This window comes from Hirundo rustica, chromosome 1, assembly GCF_015227805.2.
Source record: "Hirundo rustica isolate bHirRus1 chromosome 1, bHirRus1.pri.v3, whole genome shotgun sequence".
NCBI lineage: Eukaryota > Metazoa > Chordata > Aves > Passeriformes > Hirundinidae > Hirundo > Hirundo rustica.
The window spans coordinates 13412884-13426761 of NC_053450.1; the positions used below are offsets into that span (position 1 = coordinate 13412884).

At 43.8% G+C, this 13878-nt stretch overlaps 1 protein-coding gene across 3 annotated transcripts in view; it reads left to right on the forward strand.

The window, feature by feature from the left end:
* Nucleotides 1-4835: 4835 nt before the first annotated feature.
* The window catches only part of SAMD12 (sterile alpha motif domain containing 12), a 169383-nt gene continuing 160340 nt past the window's right edge, over nucleotides 4836-13878 (forward strand). For 2 of the 3 annotated variants that reach the window (XM_040066961.2, XM_040066977.2), the window contains exon 1: nucleotides 4897-4969. In XM_040066961.2, the coding sequence (XP_039922895.1) occupies nucleotides 4957-4969 (13 nt within the window). In that variant the 5' untranslated portion in view covers nucleotides 4897-4956. Of the gene's footprint in view, nucleotides 4970-13878 lie in introns of all 3 variants that reach the window. The other variant, XM_040066988.1, reaches the window with a different exon arrangement.

A 13878-nucleotide genomic window follows, 5' to 3' on the forward strand; every position in this document is an offset into this window, starting at 1 on the left:
CCTGACTCAAAAAGCTGCCATGCAAAGCAGCCACAGCTGTGGTCTCTGCCTGCAGCCCTCTTGCTCCTTTTAGACTGTATTCCTGGGAGAGTTGTCACAAACTTGCTTTGGGAGGAAAATCTGTGGCATGTTTCCACATTTGTGTAAAAAGTATCTTTCATTTACCACAAAGCAATGAATGGAATAACCCATCAAAATATTTGATGATGGCAAAAGTCAGTACCATTCTTTGTGCATAAGACAGAGGTATAACTGGAAAGTGGAATTAACCTCACACTTATAACAAGTGACATTTTTATATAGTTCTGTCTGCCTCAGACACGTACAGATCATATTAACCCACCTATTTCCCTTCCCCGATCTTCTATCAAATGAAGTAAAACACAAAAAATTCTATGAATCTTCTGGGTATTTTAACACTCACATACCATTTTTTCCTTGAAACTGAGAGCAGGAAACATAATTATTTAAGAATATTTTAATTTATTCTTAAAAATAAATAAATAAATAAAAATAGAGAAAACACCAGATAATGCCACAGTAATGATAAAATACACCTTTCAGACATCTTGTGATTGTTCTTGAGTTTCCTACAAATCCCTAAATGCACTTGCTTTAGTATTATGGATTACCATGCAAAATATTTTTGACAATTAGGAAATGTTGGTGTGTAATATAAGCAATACTCCAAGTATATTTCAGCAACAGTATAAACAAAGAATATTAATTACATAATTAGACTATTACACTAGTAAAACCCAAATTTCATTGCCTTAGTGACATTTAAAATCCTATTAAATGTTACTTAAAATCCTGTTATTTTATAGGACATTATTTTTAATATTTATAGGCTATTATTTTAAGTACATTTATCTATATTTTCCTTGCCTAATAGCTCTTCTGAAGTCATTCTCAGACCGCAGAACACTACTTCTGAACATTAGCACTTACACTTTGACACATATCATACCTTGGGTCATTCTGTGATAGTAAGCCTGGATCCACATTAGTATAAGAATCTGTTTCCATGGATCAGAGCATGTGACTTATACCAAAAGTGTGTTTTTCCCCTTTTCTCAGTATATGCTTACATGGGTTAAAAATTTAATTAAACAAACAAAAAACCCCCAACCAACCAAAACAAAAAACAAACAAACAAAACAAACAAAACAAACAACCCCCCCCCACAAAACACCCACAAAAAAAAAAAAAAAAAAAAAACAAACCCAAAAAAACCCCCCCAAAACCAACCAACCAACCAAAAACCCCACAAAACAAAAACCAAAAAACCATCCCAACCATGCATTTTCTCACTGTGCCTTTCATGTATCTGCATGAGCCTCAGCAGGTTTCTTAGGAAATGCCACTTCCTAGAGAAAAAAAAAGGGAATGCAGAGAAACTCCACACCTCCCTCCTCTCACTCCAGGTCTGGCACCCACTATTCCTCCGGCTTTTTTTTTTTTTTTTTTTTTTTTTAGCTATGTGGCTGATTCTTACAAAGGCAGGGGAATTCAAAGGAAATTTTCTACTCACTGCTTCCACACCTGAATTTCCACCTACCTCCTTCACTGCAGTCTCCACAAAACTTTCTTGTTTTTCATTAGAAAACAAGTGCTGCTCCTGGCTTAGGGTGTGTGCTGAGAGTACGTGTGGACCACTACAGCCCTTTTCTTCTTCCAGCCCTCTGTACTGGCAGAGGCCTGCAGTGGAAAGCCCTACTTATCATTCCCCATCACTATCAAATCTGTATAGTCCTACACATGCTCCTCCCATACCTTTTCCCAATTTCAACATACTTATCATCAGTTAGCTTTGAAATACACACTCATTTCCACATATTCTTTCCCAGGAATATGCAAAGCAATGTAAGAGTCCAGATACCAAAATTTTAGGCATATGGTGCGGTCCTGTTTCTGTCATACTTGAGTTTGACAACAAACTTTGAATGGCTTTAATCTCACTGTCACAGTTCAGGCCCACTCAGCTAAGCAAATCACAGCCAAAAATACTCAGACACGGCTGTGCTGCTCTTTACTGCCAGAGACACGTGGTGTCTGACTTGAGGTCAACGATTTTCACATGTTTCTTCACCTGTCCCTGAAAACTGCTCCTGTGCATGTGGTTTGGGCACCCAAAATAAAATAATCATGTTTGAAAATCTTGGGTCACAATGATATAGCAGAAGTACCTTGTTAATAAGATCATCAGATCAGTGAGGTATCATCTCAGGTAAGCGAGAATTTCACTGTTTTACAGAAGAGATTTAGGAGCACAAGGGGTTGCTTAAAGCTTAATGACTGTTGAATTTCTCTAAGGTGAAAGGGGAATAAAAAGAGAAAAAATATGATGGGTGATAGTGTAGTAAAGTATATTAAGTCTAGAATCTTGTTTAGACTTTAGAACTCTTGCAGTAGAGCAATGTTGTTGATGGACATTCATCAACTGTACTTTCATCTGTCCTATTCAGACATAATTAGAATGGCTAAGGAGCCTCTGGTCAGAATTGCCTTTTCATCTGGTGACCTAGGGCAAATCACACAGCAAACTGACTGTGGCTGTGACAAACCAAGTCTGTTTAAAGGAGTTTTGCTACACTTTTAAGAGAAAGTTTAGAAGAAAGCTCTCTGAAGTGAGGCAAGGTAAAATGGGGAGCAAGAAAGCAAGGCAGAGAAAGCAAGAAATTGCTCCATCTGAGCAGAGAAAGACGGTTGCTTTCTACATTATAATTTAGCAGGGTATTTTAAGAAAGTTAGCTCACTCTCACCTGATGCTTCTGAAAGCTCTTCTCAAAACAGATTGTACTTTACCATAAATTAATTGAAGCAATTCACACAACACCCTTAATCAATTCACAGCCCCTTTTCTCTAACAAACAACATATATTAAATTACAGTTTGTCTAGTTTTGACCACAATTTCTTAAATTTCTGATGGTTTTAGATACTGTTAATATTAGGTTTCACTAGCTATTAGGTATCACACGCTACACCTTTTAACATCTGTCATGCCCTATTTGCTATCGAGTCACAGCCATAATTTTGCTGTTCTTCTGCAGGCAGGAAGTTGTAATTAAAAACTACAGGGCTGTTTAAAGGGCTTAGTAAAACTGTACTCACCGGGGATGTCCTCAGGGTCCAGAGCTGAAATGTAGCTACCAGTCAGAAATTCAGCATACTAAGGGGGATAGGACTCCAGCTATCCATGTCCATGCTGCTTCAACTTTGAGCCTTGATTTACTCCCTGTATGGCTCCCAACTTATTCCAAACAAGAAAGCACTGCTTCACATATGCATTACCCAGGTAATTACTCCAACATACCTCCAAATATTGTCACTGCCAAATAAATGATTAATATTTGAATACATAAGCTTAATACAAAATGTCATCAAAATCACAGAAGCTTATTATGTATTGAAGGCTGTATGTGTGTACTAAATATACTTGAAAACTGTGATATTTACAAACATCCTATTTTCTCAACAGAAATCATGTGAACATCAGTCCATTCTGCCAGCATACAGGATCAGGTGTGTGACTTGTATTGTACTTGGGAGGACCAGCATAGCCTCTCAATTTTTTTTACTTACAATGCACTGTGAGTATGCCTACCACTTTGCAAACACACAAACAACAAGGCTGCTGCTCTGGGAAACTTGTATCTGGACTCATGTCGAACAAAAGCTAATAGTTCAAGTGCTTATGAGAGCAAACAACGAGTCAGGTTTTCAAGGCAAAGTTGATTATTAGAAGGCTTAATAAAAGAGTTGGGTTTCAAGACATTTCTTATAGGCTCTGAGTTTCCTTCATGAAATAAATAATGAAGACCCAATTTTTAATTAATTTAGATATTTCAAGGATGCCAAAATTCCTAGGATTTGTGAAGACCATATTCACTTGCATATTGTATTATCTTGACTCTAATTCAAGTTTGTATTGCAAAAATAATGTCACAAATAACACGTATTAGCCACAACAGCCACTACTGACAAACAGAAAGAGCATGTGGCAATATTTTCATGCCCTGTCTGAGTTTGCTTTTGTATACTCAATCCCTTTGCTGTTATCCTCTTGATTTTAATAATGTCATAACTTCTGTGAGTAGAGTTACTCATAGACTCTTTCTGGGTAGTTAATATTTACTGATACACTTAAAATTAAACAATGCCTACTTCTGAAATGGGAAAAAAAAAATCTTCAAAATCTTTCTGATATCTCAAAAAAACCCTGAAAAAGTGCACAAGCCCACAGCTGTTTTCCAGGACAGATCTCGAGGGTGCCAGGCTGTTTGGTGTAAGATTTCTGGGGACCTGAAACAAGGGCCCCGCTACTGTGTCCCGTTCTCCGTTTTCTGGATTTGTTGTAGGACCGGTCAGAGCGGGTAAGATGGACCAAACCCGAGGGCCTCACTCGGGGGTGAGGTGCTGAGGCAGCTCCCGGTGCTTCCTGTGCCGCCTTCTTTCCCTTCGGACAAAGTCTTCCCGCCGGCCAGGGAGTGCGGTGAGGCGGGACAAGGACAGGACGGGCTTATCCTGGAGCCGTCAGCCTGCATGTCTGAGACGACTGAAATCCTGGAGAGAAATATCCCAGAGCCGTGAAATGAAGCTTCCTGGGGCAGGGGGCCCGCGCAGTCCTTCTCCCACACGCCTCCTGGGGGTTCCCAGCCCTGCCGCCTCTCACAGCGCACGGCCGCGCCCGTGCTGCTCTCCCTGCTCGGCGGACACGCGGAGGCGCCCCGGGGCCCCGCCGGCGGCAGGGAGCGCCGGTGCCTGGCCGGGCTCCCGTTTCCCGGGACTACGTTTCCCAGGGATCCGCGGCGCGGCCCCGCCCGCTGTCAGCGAGCGCTGCAGGTTGATCGCCGCGGCTGCAGATGAGCGGAGCCCGCGCGGGCGGGGGGGCGGCCGGGGCAGCGCCGCCGGGGCCGGGTCGGCGGCCGGCGCACTATGCGAGGCCGGGAGGATGGCGGTGGAAGGTAAGGGCTTCGCGTCCCCCTGCCCGCCGCCCCCGGGGTCCCTCCCCTGTCTCCTCCCCCGGGCACTCACCTGCGCCGTGGCGGGGCCGCCCCGGCCCGGCGGGAGAGCGGCGTCCGCCAGCGGGGCCGCTCTGCCGCCTGCCGCCCCGGCCTCGCCCGCGGGGCGACCCCGGCCCCCGAGCACCTCGGCCCGGCCGCCCGCCCGCGGCACCGCGGCTGCCCCGGACCAGGTGCGGTGGAGCCGGGCCGCGGCTGCCGCCCCCGCCCGCGGCGAGGTAGGCGGTAGGGGCTGCCCGGAGGCTTCGATCGGCAACTTCCCGGCGGGCCCGGAGGTGCCGCCTCTCCCGGCGAGGGTGACCGACCTGCGCCGCCTCCCTCCGGCGCGGCCCCGGCGCCCGCGCTCAGCCCCGGGCGCCTCCCCCGCCCCGCTGCCGGTCGGGCTCCCGCGGGCGCCGAGACGCCGCCGTCCCTCGCTGCTGCCCGGATCCCCGAAGTGCCCCGAGGCCGCGGTGCCCACGAAGCTCCAGCGTCCCCCACATGGGCGCTGAGCTGTGCTCGGCCCTTCCTTCCCTCAGAGGGATGGAGAAGCCAAAGGGCCGAGATGCTGAGCTCCTGGGCAGCCGGGAGCTGCGAGCTGTTCATAAGGCGCTCCTGGGGAAAGTACCCCGGTATCTCAGGCGATAGCCACCAAGACCTGGACAGGTGGATGCTTTGGGTCTTCCAGTAAATGCTGGGCTCCCTTTAGCCATCTACCATTGGCTGTGTGTTCCGTTTCCATTGGGTCTTTTGGGCAGTTGGAGGAGAGAAGTGTATGAAGAAAAGGCAAATCTGCATTCCTGCTATCTGCTTCCAAAATTCCCTCGGTTTTATAGTGCTTTAGACTGAGGCAGTGACAGTCCTGGGATTTGTGCCTCATCTTGCTTTATTTGGGGCCCTTAGGAAAATTTAAGAATCCTGTGTAAACCAGCCATCTGACCCCTTCTCCTGTGCTTAATTTAGCATACGTCAATATTTTTGTGTGCTCATCTTGTGACTACCATGAGTTTTGTTTCTCAGTTATGCTGAAATCTACAGTTCTATCAGAGACACTTGCTTTATTGCTGAAAATCATGCTGAAGCTGTCTTTTGCTAAGTACCCAAGTGAACAGTGCAAATGATAGTCCAGCAAAAAGTTAAACGTCCTGGAGGCAGTGGGGAGCTTAACATCCCCGAAAACCAGCTTCCTGTGCAAATTCAATAAAGGTAAAGAACACCACTGTGTCTCAAAAGGTGTCTGTCAACATCTGAACAATGAAGTTGTTCATTTTAAGTGTAAGCCTCTCCATGAGGCAGATATTTCTTAGGCATAGGCTGCTTTACCAAATTGCAGTTTTGAAGACTGAAATGATATAAAGAAGGAAGGTAGTGGTCCTGAATAAAAGCATTACTTCTTCAGTGGCAAAAGCATAATGACATGAACTGGGCATGCGTGCCTGGTGGTGGGTAAGTAAATGAAATGGACTGCTGTGCACCAGATGGTTCATATGCCAGCAGCAACCCCTGTTTCAGTGTCCTCACTAATGTCATCTTCCTTTATTTACTTGAAGTCCTTCTCAGTCTGTTTGCTAGTTCTTTACAGGTCTGTAATAATTCGTGTCATATCTGCAGTGCCCTCCATCTGAGAATCTCTAAAAGCTTTGTAAATATTAATGAAGGAAAGCTCTGCTAAAGCTTTGGGAAGCAGTGCCTTTCCCTTTTCCGGAGATGGAGTATTTTTCTTTAACTCCTTCTTCCCATTTCCTTCCCCCAGTATGCATCCTACCAGTGTGTCAGAACAGGCATTCCTGTCTGTGTGTTCTGCATTCCTCCCATTTTGCTTTTTCTCCCTCAACTTTCTTGCCTTGACATAATTCTGTTGCCCTCACACTAACACAGCAATGTGACTATTTCAGCACAAGCAGCCATGTGGCCCTGACTCCTTTGTGTGTTTGTAGTTAGTGCATTCACATTTCAAGCCTTTTATTATTAATTATTTCCTACTGGAGTATTGTTTCTTTGTGTTTAAAAGCTTGTGCTTAAAAGCTTGCTTTCTCTCTTAATGCATCTTCTGCCATATTGGAGCCCAGGGTGTGAACTGCTCTGTTCCTGAAGTGTGACTTTTAGCAAAGAACACGTGGCATTATGGCTTCTGTTTGTAAGGCAGAGAGGTTACTTGTTCCTCATGACTCCGATCATCACAGTGTACAGACCCTGCTTTAGTCTAAAGCAGAGTTGCCATTGAATCTTCTAAATATATAGTTTTGTAGGAAAATGTCCTGGACTCAGCAAGAACAGACAGTTGGAATGTTTTTGTCTTCCATTTGAATTGTTTGTTTTCTTTGGAAACAATGCTTTCTTGGTTTGCAGCTTGGGATCTTGAGAGCATAACCTGCTGTACAACAGTTCTGGAAGCCTAGAAATAAGGTTTAAACTGAGGTTGTCTGGCCTTCCAGTCTCAGCAGTAGTCAGCTGGGAGCTTGGCTAGGATGGGCTTCCTGGGCTTTATTTTATAGAGTGATGCAAGGCCTTTGAATGGTTGGGCCAACTGGCTTCTTGTTCAGACTTGCAAGTGTCTGGCTCTGGGATGCAACTGGTGGGGAATGGCAAAGTCCCTGGGGCACAAGGGAGGCATGGATTCTGCAGCACAGGAGTTCCTGACCGGAGCCAACATCCGCTGCCCCACCAGCTCCAGCAGGGCTATTGTTCTATGGAAACTGCCTGTTTGTCAGCTTCAGCCATGAACCCAGAGTCTTTGTTTTGTTTTGCCTTTCAGAAATGCTCTTTGTGGCTAAGGTGAAGATATTTTGTAGCTTATACTCTTTGGAAAATCTTTGAAAATTTTATTTATTTTATCTAACAAATTGCTGAAATTTTCCTCAAATCTGATAATTTTAAAGCTGTCATAGCATGGTGTTCTTGGGTTTAGCTATGGCAACCAATGTACATCACTTTACTTAAGGAAAATATCCAAACATTTTTACTGGGATAGCTGACAGTGGTAGACTTGCAAATATGAAGTGGGAATTTGGAGACTACTGCAGTTCTTTGCCAGTTATATATAATACATACTTTAGTGTCCCAAAAGAGTTTGTGTGGACTGGGAGGTCCTTTGGACGGTATAGTGCCAGGGCTTCCAGACTGATGAAAGGATTGGTGTATGTGTGTATGAGGAAAGTGAGTTTGCACTCCTTAATATGAGCCCATTGAGATGGGAGCACTGCCAAGGTAAGTCTATTTTTAGACTCAGCAGTTTTGACAATGTTCCTTTAAGTGTTTTTTCTCCTTCTAGTAAGAATGAAAGAACTAGGTCAGAGCAAGTAGAAAAAGGCTTTTGATCTCTGCGACAGATTTTTTTTTTTTTTTCTTTTTTTTTTTCTTTTTCTTTTTCTTTTCAGTTTGCTCTTGTGCTGCAGAGGTAAAGGGGAAAAGAAAGAAGTGGTGATTTCTTTCCCTCCCACCCCCAGTGTTTATTGCACAGGAAAGTGAGAGACTGACAGCACCCAGCACATGATGTCTGCATGCAGGTGATCCCACACAGTTCTGTTGGATCCCCTACATCTCTGATCTATGGTGTTTTTTTGAGATTCCTTCTCAAAGAAAAGTGCTAATTATATCAGGGAGTTCTTTCATGGTAAGTGTTTAATGAAGTTCGGACTAACACCTTTCTTGCTGTGTATAGGCTTTGGAAAGTGCCACATTTGTTGCAGGTCTCCACCTGGAAGTTTATGTAAACTTCCAGTCTTCTATTGCTCTTCTTAGAGGGCTTATGCTATTGAGACTCTGGATCGTCCTACAGGGTAGTTTTTTTTACTAAGAAGTAGAGCCTTGCTGGCATAAAATGACAATTACCCCTTGTTAATCCTTGGAAACCAAGACTCAGAGGAGGTTAGGTCATTCTGTGGGGTGGCATCCAGGTTAACTGCTGCAAGACTGATGTTATTTGCAGCTTCTAACCGACTTCTATCAGAGTGAATTTTCAGCTGTGTGATGTACCTTGGTTGAACGCCTTCTGTGCCTAGCAACTCCATGGATATTGAATGCTGCCATGTGTTTCTTCAGAGACTTGAGATATGGTGAGCTCATAGATGTGCTATGCTAACTCTGCCAAGAATGTCAAAGCAAGTTCAGGATCACCCAGAGGACAGCTCTGAAGCAGCTTTCAGTGTAGGTACCTATCATGCTGTGCCAGGGTGTGCCCAAAAGTACAGCTCTTCTGACAGGTACTCAGATATTCAACTTCATCTTATTTCTACACCCACTTTGAGCTCAGACTGGATATGTCTCCATATATAGGTTTCCAGGGATTGTGATCCAGTAGATGTAGTTTCTGCACACTTACTTGCCCATGGAGCAAAGAAGTAACAAGCCCTGTGATTCAAAAATAGCACATGCTTCCATCATGTTTTTGGTTTTTTCAGTAATTTCTGACCACTTCTTAGCTTGACGGATTCAGATGCGTGGCTTGGGAATAGCTGCCAGTCGGAAGCAGGGCTGAGAGACACATCTCATTTCAACTCTCCAGTTGAAACAGTCATATTGGGTCATAGCAGAGGAGATGGATAAGACCAATGTGAAGGTGTATTGGACGTTGAAGCGTAAGATTTGAACTTCAATCTATCAGGCTTTGGTCTTGTGTTCTGTGTATTACTTTCTGGCTATTTATTGCAAAAATGCATCAGCAATTATGGGATTCCACAGGAACATAGATCTTCCCCTATCCTCATTCATGTCACAGCATTCATGTTGGGCTGTAACATCTGCCCCCTTACTTCGTGCTCAACAGCAGCTCAACATCCCCCCCACCCCCACATTTTGCATACAGCCTGGTGGTTGTGTGTGCTTTTCTGCTTTGAACTGCTCGCTGCCCAGACATTTCCAGTCTATGTTGCTACATTTGAAAGGGACACTGGGAGCTGAAGTTCATAAACTGTACTCCATTCTGGGAATTGGAGACCCCAAAATGAAGCTGGGGCAACAAAGAATTGCCCTGCAATGGGGTGTCTTTAGGTGTATTCGTCTTGAGTAGAGGGTGGATAATATGGAAGTTATGTGGTCATTTTACCATCCCTGCTTTTACAAATGAACCTATATTAAGCAGGAATCAAGGCACCAAGTGTAGACTTGTTGTGACATTGTGTTTCTTTTGGATGAAATTTCGTTGTAGGATAAGTGTGTTTCTGGAAACTCGGAAGTACTTCAATGTCAGCCAGTTTAGATACAGTTCCTTGAGTGTTTGACCTTACCCTTTAAAATACTTGGAAGACCTAGAAGTTCAAGCAGGATGCTGATTAATATAAATTTACTGGTTCAGTACAATTGAATCCCATCATAAGGTTAAAACTTGTCAGGTAGTGGTGATATATGGGCAAAGGGAAGGAGTAATGCTTTGAAAGTTTATGTGCTTTCTCCACCAAGAAGGGAATCTGAGTGAGCAAATGACAAGTTAGACTTTGGATGCATTTCCTAACATGCTATTGGAAAATATTGGCAAAACTTGTAGTGACACTGTAAGAGCTCATGTTTACTGCTTAAATGGAAACTATAAAATAGAACTGTTCTCAAGGGGTTTTGAAGGGTTTTTTTGTTCTTCTGTTATGTCCAAGCATGGCAGGCAAGGAGGTTGTGTAGCTTTGTTCCTCTTGTGTACAGCTGAGTGTATGAGGTCAGGGCAAGCTGCTTAGAGCCAGTCTCTAGTGCTTCCCAGTATTGCTCTGTCACAAGGGCTGTGGCAGGAGAACAGCAGTGACGGGCTCAGAGCAAGGCACAGTAGCTGAATGGTGTCAAACTTGGCAGGCTGGTGCTGGTTGTTGAGGTGATAAGCGTGGAGAGGTTTCTGTCCAAAACATCTTCTGTGCAGGCTTGCTGGTGGGTGCAGAGCTAGGCATCTGTGGAGCACTGTGAGTTTTTGTTTTGTGCATTGGTCTCTGAAAGTAATCCAGCTAGTTTGCAGAGGTAGCAGTGCTGTTAAAAGGCTGCTTTTCAGTTCACTGGGTATTGAGTCTGTGGGTCTCTCAAGATACTGTGCCTGGTTTTGGAGCCAGTTCTCTCTGTTGTCCTGGCTGAGACAACTTTATCCTCTTGTGCTCTGTTTTGCCTCTTGACTCCCTCTCTTTTTGTCCAGACTGTGTGATCTCTAATGCAATGCTCCTTTCTGTGAACAAGAGATACTCAGAGTTTAAAACTGAGCAGTCCTGTTGTGGGTTATTTCTTATGAAAGCTGTTGCCTTTGAATGGGTACAGGTATTTACCCTTGCAAATTAACAAATGAACGGCTCGGCCCTCAATTATCTGCTCAAAACATCCAGAGAATGTAGAGGGAGTAGTTCTGGAAGGTGCCAAAGGCAAAGGTGGAGAAAAGGGTTGAAAAATGGAGTAATTTTTGAAGTCTTCTAAAACTGGTCAAAATAGCAAATAAGATTCCAAGAACCATGAGGAGAACTCCGAATGAGGCAAGGGAGGTCTTTGTTTCTATATCATTGCGTATTGCTCCTGTGTTGTGAACACTCTGGGTGGCTTTTGCTTGCCACACCCTGAAAGAAGGAAGGGACTGGAAGGAATACAGATAAGAACAGTCAGCTGGTCAGAGACATGGTGTGTTCTCTGAATGCAGGTTACAGATATAATTCTTTAGCTTGGAAAAGAGATGGGCAGGTTACAAAGATTATGATTCTTTAGCTTGGAAAAGGGATGACCATGGACAGAATCCTTAGGCCGTGATGAACGGTATGGAGAAGGTGGAAAAAGGAACTAGGTCACAAGGCAGAACAATGAAGCTGTGGGGTTTTGTGCTTTAAATTAAAAAAGGAAATAGTTTTTCATACAACACAAGACTTCCCCAGGTGCACTTTTAACCTTGGGGTTCATTCCTAATATGCCAAGGCTGGCTCAATTCATGTACGCCTTGCTCTCACACTGTTTCTTAAGTGGTGGAATAAAGGGCTAGACTTCTAGTCTGACCCAGCTTGATAACTTTTATGACAAAGTCTAGCTCATCTGCTGTGTTTCCAGAACAATTCCACTCAAAAAAAATTGATTTACATTGAGTAGCTGAGAGGAAAGTTTGGTCAGGACAACTCAGAAACAGAGAGGAGATGGGGAATTAGGCACTGAGCTATAAAAATATTAACAGGCAGGGTCATGATGCATAAGATACGCAGCTTTCTTTTCTGTAAGAACTGATAATGCTCTGTAAGAGGAACTGTGTGCTATGTCTGGTCAGTGGGATTTGGGGAAGCAGGAGCCCCGCATTAGGTTGCAGCTGTAGAAATTCCATCCTGGAAAATGCTGATTCTCCACAGCAGGTAGGGTTGGAAACACCTGTACAAACCTCTGTAAATGAGGTGAACTATGGTGTGAGAGAGACGTTCAGGAAAACCTGAAGCAGATTAGATCTACAGATGTCAGCCTTAGTGGCTTCTGCTTTGAGTAGGTTTTATGTTCCCTCACCTTTGTGTAGGGTCCTCCTTCTCTCTCCAGAAGTGTCCTGTTGCAAAAGGACTACAGAAAGAGTGAGGTAGTTGCTGTGAATAGCAGCATGAGCTCAACTTGGCGTTAAAGAGCAACTTAATTACTTGAAACAATAAGAATTCACCCTAGTTTGTGCTCCTCCTGGATGAAGCAAGGAGGTGTGCAGGGGTCTGAACTACGAACTCTTAATTCGCTTACAGGATCTAATCTGCTTGCAGGGAGTATGTGATTGAAAAAAACAAGGGTGTGAGGAAGACTGTGGAATTTAACTGGTCTTTAGTGCAGCCCTATCCATCTTTATATAATGTGCTAGCTTCTGTTCTTCATCTGAACATTCAGACTATTATTTCCCTCCATTCACCCACTCATTTGCTCTCCTTTGCTCTGTCATTGTCGCTCTTTTTTTTGTCTTTATATTTTATTTTCTTCCCCCAGAGGGGATTTTTCTTGAGTTGATTTGTTTCTCTGCAAATAACCTAGTAAAAGCAAGAAAGAGACTTTTAATAATGATGTTTCATAAACATAAAGAAAGAGAATTGTAATGTGCATCAATAGAAGCTTTCTCTCAGATTGTCCTCTGCGTGCTCTCAACTGACGCTTTGTTGCTACACAAATCATCTGGGGTACTAGAGTGAGTAGGGTACAGTGGTATGAGCAAGCAGTAGGAGGTGAAGAATTTTACTGGGGGAGGGAAAGAAGGTGTTTCCAGACTCTTCAGTTAAGTGTACAAGGGAAGGGGTAGCCTTGAACAGTGATAAAGGAGGTAACTTTTAGGCAGTTGAGAGAAAGCCAGGGCTGAAAACAGAAGTCAACTGTCAGATTTCAAACTAGTTATGCTAGTGAGAATGAATAAAGATATTTTCCTTTGCATTTTGATGACTGTGCTTCATTCATGGGACAAGAAATAAAGCCCAGATCCACAGCTGAATCGCAGCCATTCCTGTGCCACACGTTCAGCAGACACCAGCTTTCATGAGTAGGGCAAAGGCAGAGATCTGTGATGCATGTGTGGGACAGAGCACCTTTGATGCCATAATAATGACTTAACTTGTTTGTGTCTGAGCTGTTCTTTGTGTGCTGGATAGGTATGTTAGCATTTAAAAAAGGTTTTTGATGTAATGTTGGCTGATTATAGAATTGAATAATAGTGTTAGGACTTGAGAAGAGGCATTCTCAGAAATATAACTTGTGGTGAAGCATGACTATCCAACTTCCTAATCAGTGACTGCAAGACAAGTTTCTTCCAAGATCAGTGTAACTGATAAGGACTCATTGCATACCCATGTGTGTTACTACTCCTTTTTATCTCCATTTTCTCTATGAAATCCTTAGGGCAACAGTGGTACCTAGTTTGGACTTAGTGCCTAAGTTGGTTGGTGAATGACAGTTGTAATATATGGTGAATACCTTTCCTTGTGACAAAG